The sequence below is a fragment of the Cylas formicarius genome, unplaced genomic scaffold (assembly GCF_029955315.1).
Source record: "Cylas formicarius isolate icCylForm1 unplaced genomic scaffold, icCylForm1.1 PGA_scaffold_3__17_contigs__length_32017465, whole genome shotgun sequence".
Lineage (NCBI taxonomy): Eukaryota > Metazoa > Arthropoda > Insecta > Coleoptera > Brentidae > Cylas > Cylas formicarius.
Window position 1 is genome coordinate 29,062,081 of NW_026844326.1, and position 26,418 is coordinate 29,088,498.

A 26,418-nucleotide genomic window follows, 5' to 3' on the forward strand; every position below is an offset into this window, starting at 1 on the left:
TTAAGACAATTTTTGCACACGATCTTTTTGGAAACTCCCATCCTAGAGCGTTGCGACGAATACTATAATGATTTAACTTAAGAAGCAATAAATCAATGTTAATTACGCCAAAAGCTCGTTTTTGATCGAAAAGATGCCAAGTTGTTGGATTATTATAACCTAAATTACTAGTATTTTATTGTATAGAGCAACAATTGCATCATGTGTTGATACTCGCCTGAAAAAGTTTACTTTCTCTAAAAATTCCAACAGCCTATAGTTAGGGATTTCGTGTAAATTACCCTTTTTGTATATCGGTTGTACTATGGTTTTTTTTTTAATATAGCTGGAAATGTATCATCCGAGAAGGATTCATTAATAAGATAGGTTAATGGTTCGACAAGTAAATCAATAACGGACAACACAAGGAAGCGCGGTATTTCATCAAAAACTTGCTGAATGCTTTTTAGAAGATGGGTATTCCGCAAGGAACTGTGCTAGGGCCTTGATTATTTGATGTATATATAAATGAATCAGGAACGTTGGAAGTGGGGAGCAGGGTAGGGTGTCAAGGTAAAAGTTGAGAACGGTTTAAAAGTATTAAAAATGTATTAGTAAAATCGTAAAATCGTCCCAGCTTTTCAGAAATATATATTAGTAAAACCAATGAAAGAAACATACAAAATGCTATAATTAAAATTATGTTTAAGATATTTGCAGTGTTACCACATTGTCCATCTCGAGTGTGTATGTAGATATGTATGTACGAGGTGTGTTCAAAAACTAAGGTGTTGGTACACACGTTTACTTTTTTGCATAAAGTGTTGTGTAAAAAATGGAATACAGTGCTACAAAGAACTTGAAATGCTGAATCTACGTTCAATTTTTTCCGTGAAACGTGTAGCAGCAAAATTTGTTCCGAAACTGCTTAGTTTTGAACAAATTGAGCATCGGAGATGATCCATTTGTTCAATGTTCAATCAAGAGATGATATGCTCAATGCCCAAATGCTCAGAAAGGTCATAATTGGTGACAAATCATAGTTATAATATTGTTATGACGTCGTCCCCATGGAAGAACCCAGAATCGCGAAGACCGAAAAAAGCATGTCAAGTTCGATCAGATGTCATGGTTTTGCTTACTGTTTTCTTTGTAGTACATCAAGAGTTCTTACCACAAGGTCGTACGGTCAATAAAGACTATTTGAATTGAAGTTATGCGCCGTTTGCGTGGAGCAATACGAATAAAACGTCCGGAAATGTGGGAAAACGATAGTGCACCAGCTCACCCGTTGTTGCTTGTGTCTAACTTTTTGGTCAAAAACAAAACCAAAATTATGCCTCAGCCACTATAATCACCGGATATGCGCCCCTGCGACTTTTTCCTGTTCCCAAAACTCAAGAAACCCATGAATGATTGAGGAGGAATAACTGGAATAACTCAAGAAACTCAAATTTCTGGGAGGATTACTTTTATTAATTTAATTTAATTTAATTTAGCATGATTGCTTTCGAAAAATCATCAATGGGCATGGCAAGTTCGTAACGAGTAGCGCGGAGCAGCTTTTATTAAAAAGGAAAGAACTTCGCGGTTGCGTGTGGTAAAGGCACGCATTGTTTTTCTATCTTGCTCCTGCGGACCACTATGGAACTTTCGCAAAAGCGATGTAATCTAATTGTGCGTGCACCCTGTATAAAATGTCCTTCACATCTCGTCGAACTTCAAAGTTGCGGCATACTTCGGTAAATATTAAAATTTGTTCTGGTATTTACAATTTAAAATTATATTTTTTCAAATATTTGCGTCCCCTGCGACGAAACTTCAAACTCTCTCTCAACACAGTTTATGATACTGTTCATATTAGATACTATTAGAATTTTTTGCCCACAAACGACGTACACTGTATATAATTCCAGCAATGCTCGAAATAGAGGATATAGCTCGGGATCTCCTTAGTTTCCTGGTATCCGAATTTTTCCAATGGAGTAAATGGTTTTCAAAAAACTACTTGTTTTAACACTTGGGCTAGTTAAAAGCAGGTGCAGCCAAATTCATATCCGATATAGGTTTATTGTTATCAGTAAAAAATCGGGGCTCCCTCCTTATAGGTGACGTCACGGGTGAGTTTCAAGACGACGCCGCAATAGAGGGCGAGAGGGTGCGTACGACGACGGTGGCTCGCGGCACCGATTCGTACCATCACACGCGATACGACACCGAGAGAGATCCGGTGACCAGCGTCGATCCTCGGGAAGCGCTTCGGTTACGGTCGGAGGTCGAAGCTCAGCTCGCGGCGAAGGGCTGGTCGCCCACTTCGCCTGACGCCGATAGGGCGTGGCAAAAGATCGCGTCGTTGACGGCGAGCCTGGCGCAGGATTTGTCCGAGCAGTTGCGTCTGGTGCTCGAGCCGACGCAGGCGAGCCAACTGCGCGGCGATTTCAGGACCGGGCGCAGAATCAACATGCGCAAGATCATTCCTTACGTGGCGTCGCAGTTCCGCAAGGACAAGATCTGGCTGAGGCGGACCAAACCGTCGAAACGCGATTACCAGATCGTGCTAGCGATCGACGACTCGTCGAGCATGGACGACAGCCACTCGAAGGAGCTCGCGTTCGAGAGTGTCGCGTTGATATCGCGGGCGCTCTCGTTACTCGAGAGCGGACAGCTGGGCGTGGTCAGCTACGGCGAGAAAGCCAAGGTAAGTGAAAAAGCAAAGCGCGAGGGCAGCGCCAAAATTTCCCGGCCTGAATATGAAAGAAACAAAGTAGAGTAACAATTTTTTATTGTTTTATTAACAACTCAAAAAATATTCTTTTGGTTTGTCTGCAAGATGAGCTAAAACAGCCTCTTTTAACTCAACTTCGTCGTTAAACCGCCGTCCACGTAGGTCTTTTTTTCAAATATCCATACAAATAATAGTCGCTGGGGGCCATATCTGGACTATAGAGAGGATGATCTATCTGTTGGAACCCACACTCTAAAATGGCAGCTTGTGCGACACCAGCAATATGGTCAGGTGCATTATCGTGCAAAAGACGCACGCCTCTGATCAGTTTTCCTCGACGTTTTACACGTATGCAGTCTCGCAATTTATGTAATAATGTTACGTAATATTTACCATTGACAGTGGTATTAGTTTCTTTAAAATCTATCAAAAGAATTCCTTCACAATCTCAAAAGATCGTGCCCTTCGCCTTTTTTGTTGACCAGTTGACTCTGAATTTTCTTAGAGGTGCTTCACCCTTACGACGCCACTCCATTGACTCTTTTTTCGATAGTGGGTGATAATAGAGAACCATAGTTTCATCTCCCGTCACAATAGTTTCTATCACAGGCTTCGGTTCCATCCCACAGAGTTCCAAAAAAGACCGAGCACACTCGACACGGCATTGTTTTTGAATAGCCGAAAGGTTTTTAGAAACCCATCTTGCACTAACCTTATGCATACCTAAATGATCATGTAGGATTCGACGAACACTTGTATCAGAAAGCTTAGTAATTTCCATTCGTAAATACAAAAATTGTAGCCCTTGATACGGCCTATAACACTGTTTGAACGGATTATCTATTGTTTGTACGAATTTTGATTTACAGTTAATAATTTACTCTCTAAATGAACAATTTTCAGGGTCTTTTGTCCATAACTAAAAGACCTTGTATATAATCAAAAAAAATGCGTTATAAAAGTTATAGCCCCGGGTCTTCCACGTATTACGGATGTAAAATTTTTGTGATCGGATGAATGGCTTTGGAGGAAAATAGGTTTTTGTGGATGTCAAAATAACCACAAAAAAAAATCAAAAATAAAAAAAATACTTCGCGTTATTTTATTGCTCCCAATTTAAAGGGTCCAAATGCGGGTCCAGACTTCCACTTCTTTCCCAAGTCTGAAGTCGGTAGCTGAAGTTGGAGTACTTATTATGTTTTTTAATATTGCACGGAATATCGCGAACACCCTGTACAATACTTAAAAACCGTAAATACAAAAGTTTAAGCCGTCTATATGGGCTATATCGTCATGTACAGGAAACTGACATCTAAAACACAGATTTGAAATTATTGCCAATTTTCAATAATAGGGGGACCCATTTTTCAGTTTTTTTGAATTTGCGGCGCACCCTGTATATTTTTGAAAAATCGTCTTGTTACTTCCCGACCCCCCAGCCCACCCATTTTCACTGGATAAAGCTGCATATATGTGCCAAATATGAAGCCGATTGCCTCAAATTTCGGACACTTATCATGTTTCATAGCAGGGTCAAAAAAACAGTCGAAAATCGCGAAAAAAAGATGGATACCGGCTGTAATACACTTGTTTTGGCCGGACGAAATACCAATTCAATATTCCGTACATTTGGAATATGGGGATTTGCAGGGCAGATATCTAAGAGAAGTAATATTTTCCTCCCCTTTAATTCTGCATCCGATTTTCGTATCTCCTCTTCAAAAATTCGCGATGTCATCCGTGCAGACTTGTTTGCCTTGTAAGTGACCGGCAAATGCTTGATGTTCTTAAAACATCGTACTAGCTTTCTTTTTTCTCTTCCACTCATATTGGCAGCTACTAACACTGTGATACGTTCTTTAGAAAGTTTTCCACCCACACACCTTTCGCTTCGAAATTTAAGAGTTTTATCTGGCGTCATTATGTAAAAAATACCATTTTCGTCAGCATGGTGCTTTTCTGCTATTTTTGGCCACGTCTTCTCCAGCCAATCGTTAATGACATCACTTTTCTTTTCTCCCCGTTCTCTCTCCGGTATTAAAGCAACTATATTGAATTTATTAATTTTTTTTTTTAATTCATTAATTTTTTCTTTTACTTTTCTTTTATGTTACTTCTTGCTAGAACTCTTTACTGGCCCGGAAACCCACGATTTTTAAAGGAAAATTTTTGTTAAGCAACCACATGAAATTAGAGTAAAAAACATCAAATTTTTTATCAGTATCACCGGATGCACTGCAGACGTCTGACCAGGGTTCTTTAAATAAATCTAAAATAAAAACACTAAGATTGTTTTTTTTTAATTTCCGTCTAGAAACGAGCGCCTTTCTAGTGGTGCCCTGTGTTAAATAATACGGTATCGTATGTTTTTACGGTACGCTTGCAGGTGCATCACAGCCTCGCGGAGCCGTTTACTAACGAAAGTGGCGTCGAATTGCTACAGACGTTGAAGTTCGACCAGCAGCGGACGTGCGTCGGCAATATGGTGGAATTCGTGACGGAACTGTTCGAAGTGTCGCCATCTAGCGGGAGCGGTCGCAGCGCAAAGCTGTTGCTCATAGTTAGCGACGGAAGGGGTATATTTTCCGAAGGCGAGACATACGTCAGACGAGCTATAAGAAAGGCGAAGCTCGCCGGTATATTTATGGTGTTCGTGATAGTCGACAGTCCCAAAAATAATGACTCAATTTTGGACATAAGGCAGCCGGTGTTTAAGGACGGGAAACTCGTGGAGATGAGGTCCTACATGGACGCGTTCCCGTTCGGTTTTTACGTCGTTCTCAGGGACATCGACGCGTTGCCGAGCGTGCTGAGCGATGCGCTTCGTCAATGGTTCGAAATCGTGTCGAACGTCGACGCTTTACTTTGTTAATAAACGAATTTTTGCAAGTTACGCGTTCGTTTTATTCGCTTCGATACGAAAATAAATACGTGACGTCATAACGTCAACGGTGGATCTAAACATTCTGTGATGAAAAATTGGTACGGTACCATTTGATTACAAATGGACGCAAGTTGCTTTGCTTTTGCTGTCAATTTTTTGAGATTGGATTGGGAAAAATCTCAAATATTTACTTAGTGATTTGATAAATCCGAAATTTCCGACTTCTACACTAGTATGCGAAATTATAAAAGCATTTTTAAATTGTTTCGGCTGGCGTGCGCGACCTCCAAACATGACGTCAGAAATTCACAGACCAGACAATAAGCGGGTATTTTCGCCGGATCTTAAATAAAATCTTTTTGCGGAAATTTTTGCACAAACATTTCACTTATTAAACAAAATTGCCGCCTTTACCCATTTAAGAACAATTTGCGGTTTTCGCGTAAGGATCACTAGCGTATCCACGACAGCCATCTCGGCGACCATTGACCACAGTAACGTGACAGTTATCTCGTCGCGTTGAACACATCGGGTAATGGAAGACGTTCCAAAAATTCTCTCTGACGAAGGCGGTTCCGCTTTCTCCCTTAGGGGTTTCCGGTTCCAAAAAAAACCTCCGTTTTCACACACCGGTTACAGTTCCAACGATTCGCCGGACACCTGTACGTGTTAGTCCTGCCTAACGATTTAAATTTTGGCTAAACTGGCAATTTTAATTGTAGCGTCGGAAAACCCCAAAGTCCAGATGATGGAAGTTCGAAACCGGATCGTGAACCCCTTCAGCGACTCCGATTCCGAAGTGGAATTGCCAAGAAAGCATCCGATCGTGAACCACGAGACTACCGCTAGTACAGTAAGATTGAATGGGTTCCGGCCAAAAAACCCTTCAATTCTTGAGAAGGAGAAGCAAATGAAGTTCTTGTTGGAGATATTCCCCAAGTTGGAAACTATGGTACGTCAGTATTTAACCGAAATTAGTGGTTAGTAATAGCGCCTGTTGCAGAAAGTGCATGATGTGCTATCAAAACACAATTTCAACACGGACGCTGCCGCTGCCGAACTTTCGAGGACGTACAGTGAACAGCAACAGGCTATTTACGGCAGTTACAGCCAGTGGAAAGACAATTACGAGAAGAAGTTCGCCGCAAGACACCACTCAGATTTGATCAACGCACAGAAGATGAGTTTCAAGAGAAGAGCTGTCGGGGAACCGTCCAACCACAACAAGAAGAAGAAGGTTAGGAGGCGGAAATCGTACGACAGCGATGACAGCAACGGTAGTAACAATTACAGAGACACCAGAGTGTTTGATAGTAGGTAAGTGGGACGTGGTGAAATGTCCGATTGTTGTGCTTCTGTCAGCGGCACATTTAAATAACCGTTTCCTCCTAAGCGATGAAGATTCGGACGCTGAAATAAGCGATGAACTGACAGGCGACAAGAAAAAAGTGCTAGATTTTTTCACGACTGCCACACTGAACGAGTTGCAGCTCATGCAGTCGTGCTCTAAGAAGAAGGCGGAGGCGTTGGTCGAACTGCGCCCATTCCAAGGCTGGATCGATTTGGTAATATATTACATAAATTGTTTTAAAAAATGTATGATGAAATACATAAAAAATTAAGAAATATTCGCCTCTATGGCAAAGATAGAAAATTTAAAGTCGAACATGCTGAGAAAAATTATTAAATTTTTGTACATTTTTTATGTATTATTAATAACTGTTATACTGTTAATAACTTGGGAAAGTGTCATGGAAAATCTCAAAATATCAGGGAATTTTTTTGATAATTTGCTGTGCCCCCAACTCTGTAACAGAGCACAATGAAATATACCTGAAGAATTTGAAAATTTAAGTTTTTTATTCTTTTCAGTTTCTTGTTTTGACTATTTGGGATCTTAACGTCAAAAATTCTTGTTTTTTTTTTTTCGAAATGTATTTCCTATGGAATTTTCCCTGTGCTAAAGAAATTATTGTACAGATTGCACCATTTTATGGTACTACCAAGAATTCCATACTTAATTGAACTATAGAAACTAGATTGCTTTCAAAAATCTTAGCTGTGCGAATCGTCTGCTCCTTACTATGCACTACGTAGTCTACAAAGTCACTACGTAGCATTGTGCACTGCGAAATCGATGTAATTTTGCTGTGCATGCGTAAGTGACTTTACACATTTCGCTGAATTTCAAAGTCACGGTGATCTTTGATAAATGTCACTTTTAAACTGAATTGTTTGTCCCATATTTCATAGTTTTTTCATTCTCATATCCATGAAACGTTTATGCCTGTTAAAGATACATCCTGTATGTTATCGAAAAAATGCTGAGGGCAGGGGTAGTAGCCTTGGATCTCCCACATTTCCTGCTTCATGAATTTTTCCAATAGCGTAAATGGTTTTCAAGAAAATTGTTTTTTTCTGAAACCACGGAGTACATTGTAATAGTAAATAACATCATCATCGGCCCGAGGAATAGCGATTTTCATAATGATTTTTTCAAATATTTCGAGCAAATTGTAGCTCTTGATATGGTTTATAATACTGTTTGAAGAAACTGGCCATATTTTTTACAAATTTTGATTTACTCTGGAAAACGACAATTTTCAGGGGGTATATTCGAAAAAATGCTTAAAGTAAAAGTCATAACCCTGGATCTCCTGCGTTCCAGGATTCCAAAATATTGCCAATTTGTTGCATAGTGTTTGAGGAAACCATGTTGCTCTGAAAGCAAAAATAACCAAAAAATAATTTTCATTTTTTCTTTAAATTACTTGCTGTAATTTCATTACATCCAATTTGATGTGGATGCGAACTTCTACTATTCTGCCAAATTTGAAGTCTATAGCTGCTAATTTAAGACACTTATTACATTTCTAATATATGCGGAACACCCTGTACAATAGGTAAAACCTTGAATACAAAAGTTTTAGTTGTCTGTATATAAAATAAATGTCAGCACAGTTATTGCCAATTTTTATTAAAACAGGAACACAATTTTCAGTTTGTTGCGAATACCGAACACTCCCTGTATATTTTTGAAAGTTACCAAGAATAGCGGATCTTTTCGTCTAATAACGTTTTTCTTCGCTGTAACAGTTCTCGACAAATGATTTTTTTCTTAAATCCTTGCAAACGCTATTTTTTATTATTTAAAAATACTTCCCGACCCCCCAATCCGTCCAATTTCAAACTAACCAAAGACTCGCGATTCAATTTCGGCACTCAGCGATGAAAGAAGCGTTTTTTTTTATCTGTTTGTTCTCCGTTCTCTGTTCCAGGGGATTTCTACAATAACTTCCGAACGGTTTGAGCTACACGCTTCAAATTTTGCTCCTTTTTAGAAGTCCAAGATATGTAAAAATGGCTACGTTCAAGTTTCGGCGTCCATGTTTTTTTTTTTTTTTTTCGATTTTCGACTGTTTTTTGGACGTTGCTATGAAACACGATAAGTGTCCGAAATTTGAAATTATCAACTTTGCATAGACAGCTAAAACTTTTGTATTTAAGGTTTTGACCTATTGTACAGGGTGTTCGCGATATTCCGTGCAATATTAAAAAACGTAATAGGTGCACTAAATTTGCAGCTACCAACTTCAGATTTTGCGGAGAAGTAAAAGTTCAGACCCACATTTTAACTATTAAATTCGAGAGCAATTAAGTACCGCAAGGTTTTTTTTTGTTTTTTGGTAATTTTGGCTGCCAGAAAAAGATGTTTTTCTCCATAACCATTCACCCGATCGGTAAAATTCTTTAACTGGCAGACGCGGAGAATCCAGTGCTATAGCATTTATTTTAAGCATTTTTTCGATTATGTAATCGTAAAAAATATGGGTTCAAACAGTGTCATAGGCCGCATCAAGAGCTATAATTTTTGTATTTGCGGTTTTCGTCTATCACACTCACTGCTCAAGAAATTTGCAAAAATCCATATGAAAATCGCTATTGCGGGGGTTGTCAAGGCGCAATGACGTCATTGATTATTACGGCGCACTGCGTGGATTCAGAAAAATCTTATTTTCTCGAAAACTATTTACTATTTTAGAAAAATTCTTGCACTAGGAAACGTGGAAGATCCAGAGCTATAACCCCCATTTCCGGATTTTTTTCAGATATGTACAGGGTGTGTCGATTATGGTAAAAAAAAATCTAGAGAGAGAGAGAGTTTCAAGGTTCGTCTATCATACAGGGTCCGCGAGATACTTGGTATAATATAATTATCGTTATTAAAGTATGTTGTGACCTTGAACTTCGTCGATAAGTAAAAAACGCATTATACAATAAAATTACATCGATTTTGCCAAAGTTCCATAATGATCCGCTGGAACACGATAGAAAAACGATGCGTCCCTTTACCACAAGAAACCGAGAACACTTAAAAAAAAAAAGCTGCTTTGCGCCAGGCGCTACGAACTTGCCCCGCCCACCGACGATTTTTCGAAAGCAACCTTGTTGTTATGACGCAACAAGTCGTGTTTCGTAGGTCACCAAGTTGCAGAGCAACAAGAGTTTAAGTACCGACCTGTTGAATTCGGCGCAGCAGGTACTTGTCACGCGGAATAACATCCGTCATTTGATGAGGCGCTGCACGAACTTGGCGCAGCAAATGGAGCGCGCAGTGGCGGCGGGAGCGAGCGTCAAGGAGCAGCCTCGCAATTTATCGTCGTCGTAAGCAACGAAAATGATTTTCAGAACGTCGCCGGTTCACGTCGCCTTTATTTTTTAGGTTAAAACTGACCGGCTATCAAATGATCGGCCTCAATTGGCTGGTCGTGTTGCACTCGCAGGGCGTCAACGGCATACTGGCAGACGAAATGGGTCTGGGCAAAACGATCCAGATCATATCATTCCTCGCCTACTTAAAACTCACCAACCAGGCCCTGAATACTCATCTGGTGATCGTGCCTTCGTCCACCTTAGGTGGGTTCCCGTTTCGCGTTTTAAATCGACGACGATGCGTTTGAACTACTTCGGCGTTCGGCGCATCCGCCACGCGTTTAGTTTTATTTCGCGCGAGACTCGATTTTCACGCGAAATTGTGGTAATAATGTTGTAGTAATGGGTATATGTAATTTAACGTATACGAGGTGCGGCACAAATTTTAACAAATAAAAATTTAAAAATTACGAACACGAAAAACTTCAAAAACCTTTAATTCAATTTATCTTGATAAGATTAAGATATCGTGGTAAATAAAATAACGAAATGTAGGGTAGTAGCCAAGTTTTTTTTTCCAAGTGACGTATAAAGCAAAACATTTATAAAATTTCTGACATATAATATATTTTTTTAAATGGAACGCCCTGTATATTATCCATGTTTTTAATAGAGTATCTTATTCCGATTACGATGATGTAACACACTTTATATTTTAGTCCACTCGTTGTTGACAAATCGGCAAAAATAGGAAGCACCCTGACTGACTGCAACAATAATAATTATTTACAAATTAAAGTAAAACAAAAACATTAAAAATGACAAGACACACTAAAATAAAAAAAATGTAACTATTATAAATGCTGTTGTATGTGACCGCCATTTTTTGAACACATTTCTCATACACCCTAATTGCACGATGATTGATTGCCTCTGAAATCCTTTGCCGAAATTCCGCGACATTAATACAAGGAGTTCTGTGCACGTGATTTTTTATGTGTCCCCGTAAGAAAAAATCCATCCAAACCCTGGGATATTCCATGTCAAGAAAATTTTTAACTTGCACAATCTTGTAAGAAAGGGGCGGCATCTTGCTGCCATATAATCGGCGCTGATATATTTCGGGGTAAGTCTTCTATATATTGTTCTATTTGGTGCTCTAAGAGTTGCAAATAATGATCTCCAGTTAACTTTTGATCTATAAATATTGAACCCAAAATATGCCCATCACACCATACATTAATTGATTGGTACCTCTGGGTTGTTATTATGTGTATTTGTCTATTTGTCTATTCCCTTCCCCTTTCTTCATCTGCCCATAAAATGTTTCTACAAAAATTGTTATTCTCATTATGTCTAATCGGAATAGGATATTACATTAAACTAAATATAATATACAGTGTGTTTCATCTAAAAAAATATGATGTAGGCTTATATGTCAGAAAATTGGTAGTGTTTTATTGTTTTATACGTCAGTTGGAAAAAATACTTGGCTACTAACCGTACATTGTATTTTTTTGTTTACCTCGATATCTCTAAAAACAAAAAAGTTACAGCCAATTAAAATGTTATCAAGATAAATTGAACATCAAAAAATAGTCCTACCGTTACTGTTCCCTTCTTTAAATAATGCATTAAAATTTTATATAATAACGTGGCCTATAATGTACAATTGTATACAAAGTACGTCAAAAAAATTAAAAATTTGGGCATCGTGGCTGCACTTGGCAAACTTGCAATGAATCATATATTTTTTTAAATCCTATAAAAAAAAATAGAATTTTGTTGATTTACGGAGGGACTTTTATCTGCAAAATCCTTTTAAAAATACGAATACGTATGAAACATCGAATATACGATCAAAAAACCAATGAATAAAATGTTAGTACGAAAACAAGCCGTATTTTAATCCAGACAACTGGAAGAACGAGTTCGCGCGGTGGTGCCCGGAACTGAGGGTGTTTATGTACTACGGCGACTCGAAGGAGAGACGCTCGTTCCGGTTCGACCTCGCCAAGGGCATGCTGAAAGAGTTCGACGTCATCCTGACGACGTGAGTTCGCGGTATTCGAAAGGCGCGCGCCTAACCCCGCCCCTTTTTGCCCCAGGTACACGATGGTCGGCAACAGCCCGGAGGAGCGGAAAATGTTCAGAGTGACGCCGATGCACTACGTCATCTTCGACGAGGCGCACATGCTGAAGAACATGAACACGCAGCGCTACGAGAACCTGATCCGGATCAACGTAGGTGAGAGGCGCGCGCGTAACCTAGTTAATTTAAAACGGGGGTGGGCGGGGTCGTTTCCTACAGGCGAAGCACCGGATCCTGCTCACCGGCACGCCCCTCCAAAACAACCTGCTCGAACTCATGTCGCTGCTGATATTCGTCATGCCGAAGATGTTCGCGGAAAAGACCGACGATTTGCGTAACTTGTTTCAAAAGAACGCGAAAGCGAAAGACGACGAGATCGTGCCGGCGTTCGAGCGCGAGCAGATCGAGCAGGCGAAACGCATCATGAGACCGTTCGTGCTCAGACGCTTGAAACGCGACGTGCTCCAAGACCTGCCGAAAAAAATCGACCACGTGATCAGCGTCGCGATGGCGCCGACGCAGAAGGACCGCTATCGCTCGCTGGTGGCGGCCTACCAGAATATAGGCAACGTGAGTGAACCGGCGAGGTTTCGGGGCCCCATTTTTACGTCGCGTTCGCAGGAATCGAGCGAGCCGCAGTACAACGGCATGAGCATCATGACCGACCTGAGGAAACTCAGCAACCATCCGCTGCTGATGAGGTACCACTACGACCTGGACCAGCTCGGCGAGATGGCGAAGCTACTGGCTAAGGACCCGAATTACAAGGACACGGTGGTGCAGTACATCGTCGAAGATTTGAAGTTCATGTCGGATTTCGAGATACACACCATGTGCCAACAGTTTTCGGTGAGTTTGCTCCGGCGCGTACCCCGCACGTTTGTAGATTTCATGTGTCTATTACACTATTACAAACCTCCTGCGTCTGTTTTTGATGAATCTCGCTTGCCAACGTTTCAGAGCTTAGTTGAAACTACCACTTTATTCTGTATCTGCTTATATATCGTTATATTGTCATATATTGGCGTCTTCTCTATCAGGATCCTTGAAAAATCTGTCACCCCCCCATGAATTTGGCCTTGTCACCCCTTCGACCTATTGTCAGCACCATCAGTCCTCCGAATTATTCTCTAGCAAAATACCTAGCTTCTATACTATATTAAAAGCTATTACATTAGATCCAAAACGATATTCGGGTTGGTTTCTTTCTTTACTAAAGTCCTTGTTCCTGAAACTCTCTCAACATTATTTCAGATATATCAAAATCCGAGAATCTGGAACCAAATCATCTCGTTTTAATTGAAAAATACTTGTCTGGAACATATTTGTCTTATAACAATCAAATTGTTGGACAAACCACTAGTTATTGCTGTTACGAGGGCAGCGCCAAAATTTCCCGGCCTGAATATGAAAGAAACAAAGTAGAATAACAATTTTGTATTATTTTTCAATATAATCCCCATTAACTTCAATACGCTTATTACATCTCTTTATTAACAACTAAAAAAATATTCTTTTGGTTTGTCTGCAAAATGAGCTAAAACGGCCTCTTTTAAGTCAACTTGGTCGTTAAACCGCCGTCCACGTAAGTCCTTTTTCAAATAATAGTCGCCGGGGGCCATATCTGGACTATAGAGAGGATGATCTATCTGTGGAAGTTTCATTGAAAAATTAATGTTTTCGAACATTTGTAAAATTCGTTTAACGTTTGTACATTTTTACATATTTGCTGCAGATTTTAAAAAACTAATTCAAAGTAATTAAAAGCAATTATTTAAAATACATCACAAACATTTGTAAAATCGGCCAAAATATTTCATTAGGCGCTTAAATGTACATGGAAAACATTTGTAAAACCTTGTCCACAATTGTTAATTGAATAATTAATTGATAATTAATTAATTAATTGAATAATCCAAAGTAATTATTAGAAATGCATCTAACATTTGTAAACTCCTACAAGTGTAAGTAATAAATTTCATTAGGCGCTCATATTTATATTTTTATGTAATGCCAAAAATAATTATTACAGGAACGAACTTTATTTGACGTTTACGAAATTTCTGAAAATGGTTTATTTGCCAGTTAATAACTTTCCCGGTTTACCCTGTACATGAGTAAACTTCACTCAAAAGTAATTATTACAAAAGCGTCCCAAACATTTGTAAAATCGCAAAAAACATTAATAATACGTTTTACTCACCGGTTTACGTCGTCCGCAAATGAAAGAATAAAGTTCACGCAAAAGTAATCGTTACAAATGTATGCGGACCATTTTGTGTAAATGTGGCATTCGTTGCCAGTGCTTGGCCCGCTACCAACTTCCGGACAATCTGATCCTGACGTCTGGCAAGTTCCTCTACCTTGACCGATTGCTGCCCGAGTTGCAGCGCAACGGCCACAGGGTATTAGTGTTCAGCCAATATGTGATATTACTAAACGTATTAGAAGTGTACCTGAATTTGAGAAAGTACCGCTACCTAAGGTTAGATGGCAGCACCGCAGTAAGCATAAGGTCAGTACCTGATGACCCGCGGGCGGAGGTTTCACGGTTACTTTTCAGGCAAGATCTGATCAACGAGTACACAGAGGACAAGGGAATATTTATTTTCCTACTTTCGACTCGGGCCGGCGGTCTGGGCATCAATTTGACCAGCGCCGACACTGTCATCATCCACGATATCGACTTCAACCCTTACAATGATAAACAGGCGGAGGACCGGTGTCACCGGATGGGTCAGACGCGACCGGTGACGGTGTACCGGTTGATCTCGCAGGGTACCATCGAGGAAGGCATGCTTGCAATGAACAGGGAGAAGCTGAAGCTCGAGAGGGAGATCACTGCCGACGGTGAGCCTAGCGAGGCATCTACAATAAAAATACGGGGGGGGGGGGGGGCTGCAGCGGCGGCTATGGAATGAGACAATTTTTTTTTTGTGGCTCACGTCCAAAAAGACTAAAAGCAGTGGATTTAACATGATTTAAAATATATAAACTAACAAACTTTAATACTTACATAATAATTTTAAAAATGAACATCAAATCTTTTTTTAGATAGTATTGCCAATGCCGAAAGTCTTTCTTGGCCCATGGTATCTCTTGAAAATATTTTTATCCGTTTGAGTGTTATGATATCGCAATCTTCCTTTGCTTCCCGCCAATATTCCGCAGAGTCATCATTCACGATTTCTAATTTCTGTTAAGTTAGTTTCAGATGATAATATACGTTTTTTTGCGGTAACAGCGTCAATTTCTCTTTTTTGAAGCTTACGAAATAACAAGTCAACATGTGTAAAATCAGTTTAGCAAGAACAATAACCTGATGCTTGGGGCTGGAATTTTTCCATGTCCCAAAATCCTTCTACTGGCGTACCTTTATAATCTATGTAAAAATATAATTGCCATTTGGAATAGTTTCATCAGCAATTATAGATAAGTAATCGATTTGTTCCATTTAGAAATTTCCTCTTGACATACATAAAACATTGTCTGTAAAATTTCATGTTGGGTAGTTTTTAAGGTACCTTTGAATACCGTTGCTTTTTTTAAGTGCTGATTAACAGCACCATCCAACTCAGCACTAAAGTCAATTAGTCCTCGAAAAACCCCAGGATCTTGCAAGCTCCACAGAAACGCACACATTTAATATTCTCTGAGGACTTGTTCGTTGTGCAACTCAATATCACGCCGATAAGCGGTGCTCAACTGGTCAGCTACGTTTACAGTTAAAAAAAGTGTATGCTTCTTGATGCGGTCCCCTGAATGATTTAAGGCGGTAAAACCATTTTTTGTCCATGAATCTTCTCCGCCGAATAACAAACAAGGGAAACAAAAAAGGGCATTTTTAATTTCACAACCACATAAAGTTCTGGTAAAAGTTTGTTTTTAAATTTGGAATAGGCCTCCCAAGTCTCTTTATTTCGTCAGCCTTTTGGATTGATGATCGACTACAGAATGGCTTTGAAAGTAAACTTTCAACAGAATTCATATTTAAAATCACAAGCTAACAAAAAAAATGCGATTACGCAACACATGACAAACTAAAGTCCACCTAAAATCTGTAATCGGCGGGAAAACAAAGGACAAGTTTGCACTCGGTCTGCAACCTCATTGATTGATTGAAATAATTTCAATAATTGAGTATTTCTCGCGTATTGGCGTTAACAGAGAGAGAATTTTGGCATGACTAAGAATTAAAAAAATATGTAATTATTAGCATTATAATTACGGTTTTTGGAGGTTGCGCAAGCCTGCAAACCTAAGGAGAGCCGCCACTGGAAGCACCACCGGTCGTGAATGGGGCCCTTACACGCGTTTTTTTCTTTCAGAGTCAGACAATCCGGATGTGAAGAGCGTCGTGAGGCTTCTGTCTTCCGTGTTGGGCGTCGACGAGGCCAAGGCCACCATACTGGTGTCTCCCCGCAAGAAGGAATGAGGCGGAACGTTGCAGTTGAAATTTTCGTTAGTTTTGATAATGCAATCGCGCACCCACCCCCACTCCCATTTTTATATTTACTGATTACGTGTTGTGTACTTTATAATTAAACTTATTTTTTATTATGCCTCGTGTTTTCGTGGTTTCCCGGTGGGGTAATCGCCACCTTTTTTTTCTGTTGCCTCGACCAAAATTTGTTACTTACAAATAGGAAAACGGCCAAACAAATTAAAAATGCCTAACTAAAGAATACAGATTCACTTTCCCCGCTCAGCGCAACATACAGATTCTTAACCAAAGACGTTTCATCACCACAGACTTTCGAGATACGCTAGAACATACATCACGAAATCTTATCTGTGCTGCCATCTGTAGATGGATGGCTAAACAAAACCGGGTTAGAAATCTGTAATCTTTGTGCTGCCATCTACAAACGAGTAGCGAGACTAAATCCGAATCTTCGACTACTAGGGAATTTTTAATTTTCTTCCTGGGGCCGGAGGACGGTAAAGTAACAAATTCCCACTACTGTTGTTGCGTGTAATTTCGGAGAAAAGTGATCTCTGGAACCGCCGATTTGCCGAACTTCACAAATAACGGCTACATTTTTAAACAAGGGAGGAAGATAGGAGTTAAAACGCAACGCCCGTTGTTAAAAATATCGTTTTAATATTCTCTGAGCAGACACGTAACTGGAGCCATTTACAAAAGCCTGCGGGCAGGCATTAAAGTGCCACGAAAATTAAAAAAAAAACTATAACTATTATTTTTCTAGTATCCTTCGCGATACGACGCTGTTAAACGAGCACCCTGTATACGACCCATTCGTAAAATTGGCTACAACACTGTACACGGCTTAGATGTCTCGCAAAAAACACTTACCCTAGAACCTACGGTAGTAAGAAACGAATTCCGTATTCGGTAAGATCACATAAGTTTTCCTTAGCTATATTATATAAATATAAAGGTTCCTAAATACTTGTAATTATGTCGGAAAGCAAGACCGATTGTGCCTCATCACGCTCGCCGCCACTGGATTAGACCAAAGTCCGTTACGCGTCCACCAGCATGGCGAGGTAGAGCGCCTGTCAGTTAACCGAGCTGACCCTCTGCGATCTCGACCAGGATACCTCCTTAGCGCTAGCGAATGCCACGTAGAACAGGTTCGCGCCCATGTTGATACCGGCGGCCAGGTAAAACACCATCCGCCATTGGCCCAAAGTTTCCTGTAAAGCCACTCGCTCTCACAGTCTCTCATACAAAAAAATATCTCGCGAGGATTATAACTATCAGTAGTATCACATGCATTACCGAACGGAACATAGGAAATCCCACGTGAATTATTAGGTCCCGAAGTATGAGCGCCCCCGTACATTTTACAGCAAAGGGGTAACTCGTGTGCCGATATTGAATAAATTTTTATAAGCCAATCTTCGGTTATTGACTTAAATATGACGGCAAAATTGCAAAAGCTCGACACAACAAACACCAACGAAGGTTGGTTTGCCATAAAGACATACGCATTTAGTTTCGCACATTCAAAAAAAACCAAGGGTGTGGATTTAGGTGGGTAAAAAAACGAAAAAACGATTTTTTTTGGACCCGACACACAAAAACTAGTTGCCAGTTACATCTAGAAAGTACTTAAAATTAATGGGAAGTATCCTCATTATAGTTTTGTACTTTTTACAGAGCTTGACTGAAACTGGCTCGTATTTTACTCTGTACCTGCTTATATATTGTTTGAGGGGGGCGGAGCTAAATGATTGGCATAAACACCGTCTCGGACGACTGATGAGTTTATTTGTCTTAGTCGTGAGGCTCTTTCGTGTTCTTTGAGCCTAGTTGATATTTTTCGTCCGGTCTATCCAATGTATTCTTTGCCGCATATGCATGGAATGCTGTAAACCCTGGCATCTCAAATAAAATTTTGTCTTTGACGGACCGAAGATGTTGAGAGATTTTTGGACAAGTGGTAAATCTGGTTTTGACGTTATACTTCTTTAGAAATTTTGATATGTGGTCAGTGATATTGTGAAGTTAAAGAATGACCACAGTGGCAAGTTTAGGATTGCCTTCGTCCTCATTACTATTGGAAGGTTGTGGTGAAGTGTAATTTTATGATGGAACGCTTAGTATCTTTAATGTGGAAATTATTAGAGAGAAGAGCAGAGGTAATGTGTTTTAATTCTGTTTTCAGTGACTCGCGGGCTGAGATAGTTTCACGGCTCTGTAAACAAGAGAATTGATAACCGATGATTTAGTTTTGTATTTTCGATTTAGTCTCATATATAAATAATCATATCTTATCACCAGTGTGATCATTAAGCCAATGTTATTAATAATTTTTATAAGAAATTATATTTCGAACCATTTCAAAGACATTCGAGGTTAAAGATTGAAGAATTTAAAGAAAAATAACTTTTTGTTCTAAATTTTGTTATTGACTGAAAAATAATTATTGTGAAATATTTTCAATTATTCTTATATAAAATTTAATGATCTACAAAAAAGGACTCTTCTGATTTATCGAACTATTTTGAAGATAATTAAGAAATATTTTCAATTTATTCATTGAATTGTTCACATCATTAATAAAAATTAGATTTTACGTTGACAAGATGACGGTTTGTAAATTATTTTTTACCATTTGTTTGACAGTATACTTCTTTCTAAACAAACTTCAAACGTTATTTTCTTTTATAATTTTACTTTAATAACAACTGAGCATCATAATTGAAATTGAAATAAATAAAAAACCACAACATTCCTTGACCTCTAAAAAACAATAAAACGAAATATCCAAAATCTCAAAAATCAGGTGTCTACAGGTTGAAATAAGGATCTTGTCCTAAAATTTATATTGGACAAACAGGTAGATCCTTCAAGAAACGCATTAACGATCATAAAAGAGCGTTTAAAAACAATAGTCTGGATTCAAATTATGCTACACACTTAAACACAGAAAATCACACGTTTCTCTTTAAATAGAAAGTACGATGGAAAAGGTGGAGAAACAAAATGGTGTGCTGGATGAAAGGATTGAAGCAACCCAAAATAAAACCCAAATCAGAAGTAACACACTCACCCGGCCTTCAATTATGAGCCCTATGACGTAGGGTGCGATAAAACCGCACATATTGGAGGCGGCGTTAGTTATACCGTACATGGTGCCAGCGTACTTGGGACTCAGTGCGATGTGGTTCATCTGATTGCCGGCGTAGGTGGCGCCGCCGAAAGCGCCGGTTATGGCGAGCAATAGCTGCACGGCCAACTTGTCGCAGCCGACGTAAGCCACGCCCAGCAGACCCAGGGAGGGGATCACGGACGCTGGAAGGGGATCCTGTAGCCTTTGCGGGACGGAAGCCGGTCGAAAACTTACCGATCGAATTCCACAATTTGTACGACATAGAAAGTGAGACGTAGCCTTTGGTCAGCAGCCAATCGGCGACCATGCTGAACGCGATACCCGCCCACCAGCTGGTCAAATACGGGATGGCCGATAGGATCGCGTTCTGCAACGAAGAAAACGAGATTGCTTTCGAAAAATCGTCGCTGGGCGGGGCAAATTCGTCGCGAATAGCGCGAATCAGCTTTTTATTTTACAAAGGAGGCGCTTCGCGGATTCTTGTAGGGACGGCATATTTCGGTTAATATAAAAATTTGTACTGGTAATTCATATTAAATTATCACATCTTTAAAAGTTTTTGAAATATCACCAATAATTCACCCAGAAAAGCGGGAATTTCTAGGATCTATTCGAATTTTTTGCCCACAAACTACGTACCCTGTATATAATTCCAACAATATTCGAAATAGAGGATATACCTCTGGATCTCCTTGGTTGCCTGGTATCCGAATTTTTCCAATGGAGTAAATGGTTTTCAAAAAACTACACTTGTTTTCTAAAACCATGCAGTATGTGGTAATTGCAAATGACGACATCGCGTCTAGATTGAGGGCAAGAAATTGTGATTTTCATTTTGATTTTTTCAAATATCTCGAACAGCGTATGTGATAGACGAAAACCGTAAATACAAAAATTGTAGCTCTCGACGTGGCTTATTACACTGTTTAAACCAATTCGCCATATTTTTCACGAATTTTGATTTAAGGCTAATGATCAAGAATAATGTATTTTGATCCGGATCTTGCGCGTCGTTTGGTTAAAGAATTTTTTCAATGGAGAAATGATTTTTTCTCGATATCCTGCAAGTGCGGTTTTTAATTTTTAAAAAATACTTCTCGACCCCCCAGTTTCAATAGGCTTCGTTACGGAGTCAAGCCCTATATATTTGTCAAAATTCAAGGGGATGGCTTCAAATTTCGGACACTTATCGTGTTTAATAGAGAAAGTCCAAAAAACAGATGAAAATCTAAAAAAAAAGATGGGCACCTTGGTTTGATCAGACCCATTTTTTACTGGTTTATGTACCTCGTGCACAGCTTAAAAGGAGCCAAATTTGAAGGTCGTGCCGCAAACCGTTCAAAAGATATAGCCAATTAATGTCAGGTCAACAGAAAAACGGAGAACAAAAAAAAAAATTTTTTTCAACGCTGTTCATTTCTGTACAAATTCGATTTCATCGATTTTTCGAAAGTAACAAGGATAGGGCATTATATCGCTCATAATCTTACCGCTTGTATGTTGAAGTGGAGTATTTGAGCCATGTAGGTGGGCAACTCGGTGAGCTGGGTGTAGAATGCCCACGAGTTGCCGCACTGGGTGACCAAAATGGCCCAAAGCGGCAGGCAAGTGGCCATTTTGAGCCACGGGACGGATGATTTGTCGTCGTCTTGAGGTCCGATGCTCGCCAAAATATATGCTTGCTCTTGGCGGTCGATTCTCGGATGGGAGACGGGCGTATCGTAGACGAGACACATCCAGAACACGAACCAGACGATGCCCAGGGCGCCGAAGAGGTAAAACGCGAGCGGCCATCCCCCGTCCAGCTCTAACGTGCAGAGCCAACCGGAAAGGGGCAGGGAAATGATGGTGCCAAAGTTGGCGCCTGAAAAAAAAAAAGCCACGCCCCCGCCCCCTTAGGTCGACGACAACTAAATGTCGGAGAACATCTTACCCGCGTAGACGTAAGCACCGAATTTGCTCCTTTCCAGCGGAGGCACCCATTTCGCGAGCATGGCGTGCATCGAGGGAAACGTCACCCCCTACGAAATCTAACTTAGGAAACATACAGGGCGCGTCACCACAGACCAATTCCTTTGTAACTCCAGGGTGTTATCGAATTAACATTGTATCATTTGATGAGTTGCTCTTCGCGTGCATTTTAATTTTAGTTCTCACTTACGTATACTAAGCGTGTCGTCTTAGGATCACTGCGCGAGTTCTGGGGCACTTTAACATTCAATCCCAAAAAGTGACAAAATTGAGTCTAAATAAATAAGATTAATGTTGTTGTGAGAATTTAAGTTTTAGGACAAGATTCGCATTTCAACCTGTAGACACTTGATTTTTGAGATTTTGGACATTTCGTTTTGTTGTTTTTTTTTTTTAAATCCTATTGTGTTGTTAGTTCTGAAAGCTATTTTTAAACCACATTTTGACAAATGTTTTGAAATTTTTTCACAAGGTTCTTCTATGTATGTAATTGTTTTAAATTGTTCGCGTTCTGTATTAGGTTTCGGATAAATAGAGTTTACTGTTGTCTGGATTTGTATTTTATTTATAATTTTATCTATAATGAACGGATTGTAGCCATTATTCAGTGCAATATAATTTTCTGTTGAGAGTGGCGTATTAAGAAGTCTGTGTATAAAAGAGTGAAATGCGGCCATTTTGTGTGTATAAGGGTGATTTAAGCTGTTATGTATGACTGTGTCCGTGTGTGAAGGTTTATGATATATATTGAAAAATCTATTTTGTTTTGCGCTTTCGTAATAGTTAAGCCTAAAAAATTAATAGAGTTATCCTGTTCAATCTCGATAGTGGATTTTACACGATTATATAATGATTATATATATATATATATATATATATATATATATATATATATATATATATATATATATATATATATATATATATATATATATATATATATATATTTCTCACGTATTGATTCACGGATGGAAAAATGTGATGACACTATACTCCGGGATATCATCCGTTCGCTCGTTGAACTCCGACTGGAATCCTGCATCCGACTGGAATCCTGCAAATCCTGCATCCGACTGGAATCCTGCAAATCCTGCATCCGACTGGAATCCTGCAGACGTTTCGCCAAAATCTCACTTGGCATCTTCAATGCTCGCGCTCCGAAAACACTTCGAACACACTTGTTGTTTTCGGAGCGCGAGCATTGAAGATGCCAAGTGAGATTTTGGCGAAACGTCTGCAGGATTCCAGTCGGATGCAGGATTTGCAGGATTCCAGTCGGAGTTCAACGAGCGAACGGATGATATCCCGGAGTATAGTGTCATCACATTTTTCCATCCGTGAATCAATACGTGAGAATATATATATATATATATATATATATATATATATATATATATATATATATATATATATATATATATATATATATATATATATATATATATATATATATATATATATATATATATTTGTGAATTTTTGCCGTTTTTAGTTTTCAACTGAGTGGTTCGGGAACTAGTTTGGTCTCGACCGCAAGCAGGTGGATGTTCAGGTCTCACACATCTACTTGTGTCACGCAAAAAGATATTTTCAGCAAAAAGAATTTATGAAAAGCAATGAACAAGGACAGGTAAAGCAATACAAAAAGGCTGACCAAGACTGAGAAGAAAGGTCTAGACAACAAGTACTTTTGGACAATTTTTGAACAGTATGTAGCAAAATACTTATTTAATTTTTTTCCTTCTGAAAGCAATTCGAACGACAGCAATATTTTGCACTTAAGTCGGTGAATTCCATTAAATTCTGCGCGTTATCCGTGTTGAGTAGATTAAATCTGCCCAGTTCAGTTCCCATTAAAATTGAGACTACCGTAATGAACAAATACGAGGGTCACTTGAAAAGTTTCAGATCTTACCCTGAAGATGGCGGCACTTGTTACTGAAAGCTGTGCACCTCTTGATGGTTACTTACCAAAGTTTTGACCATTTGGAAGCGTGGTTTTTAGTTGAGAGTCGTTTAAGTGAGTCGATGTGAGCGTTTTCGCGCAAATGGAAAAAACTGAGTATAGCGCTGTTAAAAATTATTTGTTTTTTGAAACGCAGTTAAGTTGCACTCTGCGTATGGGGATTCTATACCACAGCGAACCTTTGGGCAGCTGAATTTAAACGTGGCCGTATGAGCTTAGGAGATGATGAAAAACTGTAACTACCGACGATAATATTGCTAAAATTCTGAGCAGAATGGATAAAGGTGTAGAAATCCTGCAGGAAGTGAAAAAGTGAAAGCTGCAATATGTCGGCGATGAGAGGTCCTAAATATATATGATATCCTGCAGCTCATAATCCAGGGAAAAATTTTAGGAAAAAGATCTGTTAGGTCGGAAACTATTCAACTGACCCTCGTATGTGTTTGCAATTTTATAATTAAAGTTTGAAATAATCAGGCGTAAAGGTACATTATGCGAGCACTTGACGACATGATTTTAGAAAAACTTTTTTATAAAATTGCGAAGGAAAAACGCTGTGGTGGTGCGAGCCCGATATAGCGCAATTAGTACCTCTCCCATTCCTTCCAAGACCCGCACCAAAATAAACAACGGGAAACTGGTGCGGGCAGCGACAGGACTCAGCAGCGTAAACACGGCCGTTATGAGTACCCCAACTCCGTAGACCAATTTGCCACCAAACAATTCCGCCAAGCGGCCGCCCGGTATTTGGGTGAGAACGTAGCCGTAGAAAAACGAGCCCAGGACGAGTCCCTGGGTTTGTTCGTCCCATGCGAAGGTACCGCTCTAAAAAAAAAAAAAAAACGCGTAGTACCGCAGGCAAGGTTACCGTTTTGAAGACGTACCGTTGGGGTTGTCGCGTTAGTTGCGCTGTTGTTCACCGGACAGTGGTCGTAACTGTTGTTGCTAGCAGGGGGAGGCGGGAACGCGGTGTTGTTTACCATAGCCACGATGGCTACCGACAGATTCACCCTCATCGCGTATACATTCGCGAACCCCAGGAACCCCAGTATTCCCAATATGTGCCTGGATTTGAGGCACTGTCTGCTATCTTCGACTGCAAATACGAACTCGTTTACGGTGGCGACTTTTTCGAATTCTGACGGCCCGTTTTTGGGCTTCGCCTTGTTACGACTGATAGTCACCATTTTGTGCAACACCGACCGCAGAAATAAGCGCGAAAACTGGCCGTCACCAGTCGCAAAATGTCGTTATCAGTTTTATCTAAATGCCCGAGAAACGGGCAGTATAATACTTTCATCGCAAACTGACAGCTGATAATATTTAATAATTTATTTAGTGTAATAATAAATAATAAATGTAATAATTTTTATTTCAATCAACTCCTGACGTCATCGACGGTTCTGTTTTAACCTCGAATCCAAATAATCATGCGCGGAGACCTTGCGCCCGAGTGTTAATACAGTTCTCTATCTTCGAAATCTACAATTTTTTTCATTGGTTAAAATATTTTCAGCGAGCTGCCGTCAAAGCCAACTATTTCCGCGAGAATAAAAATTAAGACGTCACCGCGTAACTTTTAAACGGCTTAAAATATTTTTAGGTCCCTTATAGTACCTGTTGGAGGTAAGATTTTCGTTGTTTCATCCTCGTCTTCGTCGATGTTATCGTCGTCACTCTCGGATTCTTCGATTTGGTCGATTGCGTCTATCCTAGGATCGTACATTGTCCGCACTAAAATCGGGTTAAAGTTCTTAAACGATACGCCTCCCAAAAAATCTTTTGTTCCTTTCCGGAGATGATTCACCAGTTTAAAGCGATGGACTACAATGGCATCTAAGTTCAAACACGGAAATGTTTTGTCTCCATGATGCAACGTGCAGCGCTGATACCAGTAGCAATAAGAAGGCAACCGCGAAAAATAAACAGATTGGATTATCGAATCTGACAAATCAGCTGTGTTTTTGTTTAGCACGTCAACGGCGAAGGTTAAGTTACGCGCGTCAACATGCCTGAACAATAGAAGGCACAGATCACAAACGCCTACCACCCACAGCAACGAAATATGGCCATGGGTGAATTCGGATCTGGCGACACTTCCATGATCAATGTGCATTGAGCATTTATCGACATCTTTTCTTCTGCTTTTTCTAACTCTTTTGTCACCTGCGACACGTATCATAGGTGAATTTATTTTAATTTAGTTAACTACCCATAGATAATAGATATTACCAACCAACTAAAAGCTAAAATTTATCTTTTTCTCTGCCAGTGTTCTAAGCTAAACGCAAACAATAGAACAAAACAAAGCAATTGTGGTGGTTCTAAATGTGGGTTTGTTTTTTTATGGATTAAAATAATAAGAATAAACTGTGTATGTATATTATAATTATGGACAAAAACTTAAATTCAAAAGGAGATGAGCGAGTAACCCTGATGACGTTACGTGATTCTGCTGCTTAAATGACCAGAAACATTTGAAATATGGAACAACTTGGGTAGTCTAAGAAAAAGATTTTTTTTTCCATAAAATGCCAAACTTGTATATTGCCATGTAAGAGTATA

The 26,418-nt window shown here is 39.5% G+C and overlaps 3 protein-coding genes across 5 annotated transcripts in view; 2 read left to right on the plus strand and 1 right to left on the minus strand.

The window, feature by feature from the left end:
* LOC132700048 (midasin) overlaps positions 1 to 5,585 on the plus strand; it is a 46,563-nt gene extending 40,978 nt beyond the window's left edge. Inside the window, exons 26-27 of the mRNA XM_060667135.1 lie at positions 2,088 to 2,677; positions 5,091 to 5,585. Of these exons, the coding sequence (XP_060523118.1) occupies positions 2,088 to 2,677; positions 5,091 to 5,576 (1,076 nt within the window). The 3' untranslated portion in view covers positions 5,577 to 5,585. The remainder of the gene's footprint in view (positions 1 to 2,087; positions 2,678 to 5,090) is intronic.
* Positions 5,586 to 6,095: 510 nt separating this feature from the next.
* On the plus strand, positions 6,096 to 16,862 carry LOC132699738 (SWI/SNF-related matrix-associated actin-dependent regulator of chromatin subfamily A containing DEAD/H box 1 homolog). 3 transcript variants are annotated; one of them, XM_060666610.1, is made up of 13 exons: positions 6,096 to 6,256; positions 6,311 to 6,540; positions 6,592 to 6,905; positions 6,982 to 7,153; positions 10,069 to 10,253; positions 10,312 to 10,505; positions 12,156 to 12,294; positions 12,350 to 12,485; positions 12,553 to 12,903; positions 12,955 to 13,182; positions 14,637 to 14,848; positions 14,897 to 15,183; positions 16,662 to 16,862. In XM_060666610.1, the coding sequence occupies exons 1-13, from the start codon at positions 6,124 to 6,126 to the stop codon at positions 16,766 to 16,768; spliced, it is 2,688 nt and encodes an 895-aa protein (XP_060522593.1). In that variant the 5' UTR covers positions 6,096 to 6,123; the 3' UTR covers positions 16,769 to 16,862. The 3 variants fall into 3 exon arrangements, with proteins under 3 accessions (XP_060522593.1, XP_060522591.1, XP_060522592.1); XM_060666608.1 differs by having other exon boundaries at positions 12,553 to 13,182; XM_060666609.1 differs by having other exon boundaries at positions 6,096 to 6,250; positions 12,553 to 13,182.
* A 926-nt stretch (positions 16,863 to 17,788) lies between these two features.
* LOC132700137 (sialin) lies at positions 17,789 to 25,892 on the minus strand. The gene is made up of 8 exons (XM_060667266.1): positions 25,471 to 25,892; positions 24,738 to 24,949; positions 24,445 to 24,678; positions 21,850 to 21,937; positions 21,407 to 21,780; positions 20,151 to 20,283; positions 19,857 to 20,098; positions 17,789 to 17,994 (listed from the first exon to the last, which is right to left on the minus strand). Exons 1-8 carry the CDS (start codon positions 25,577 to 25,579, stop codon positions 17,857 to 17,859), a joined length of 1,530 nt encoding a protein of 509 aa, XP_060523249.1. The 5' UTR covers positions 25,580 to 25,892; the 3' UTR covers positions 17,789 to 17,856.
* Between the last annotated feature and the right edge of the window lie 526 nt (positions 25,893 to 26,418).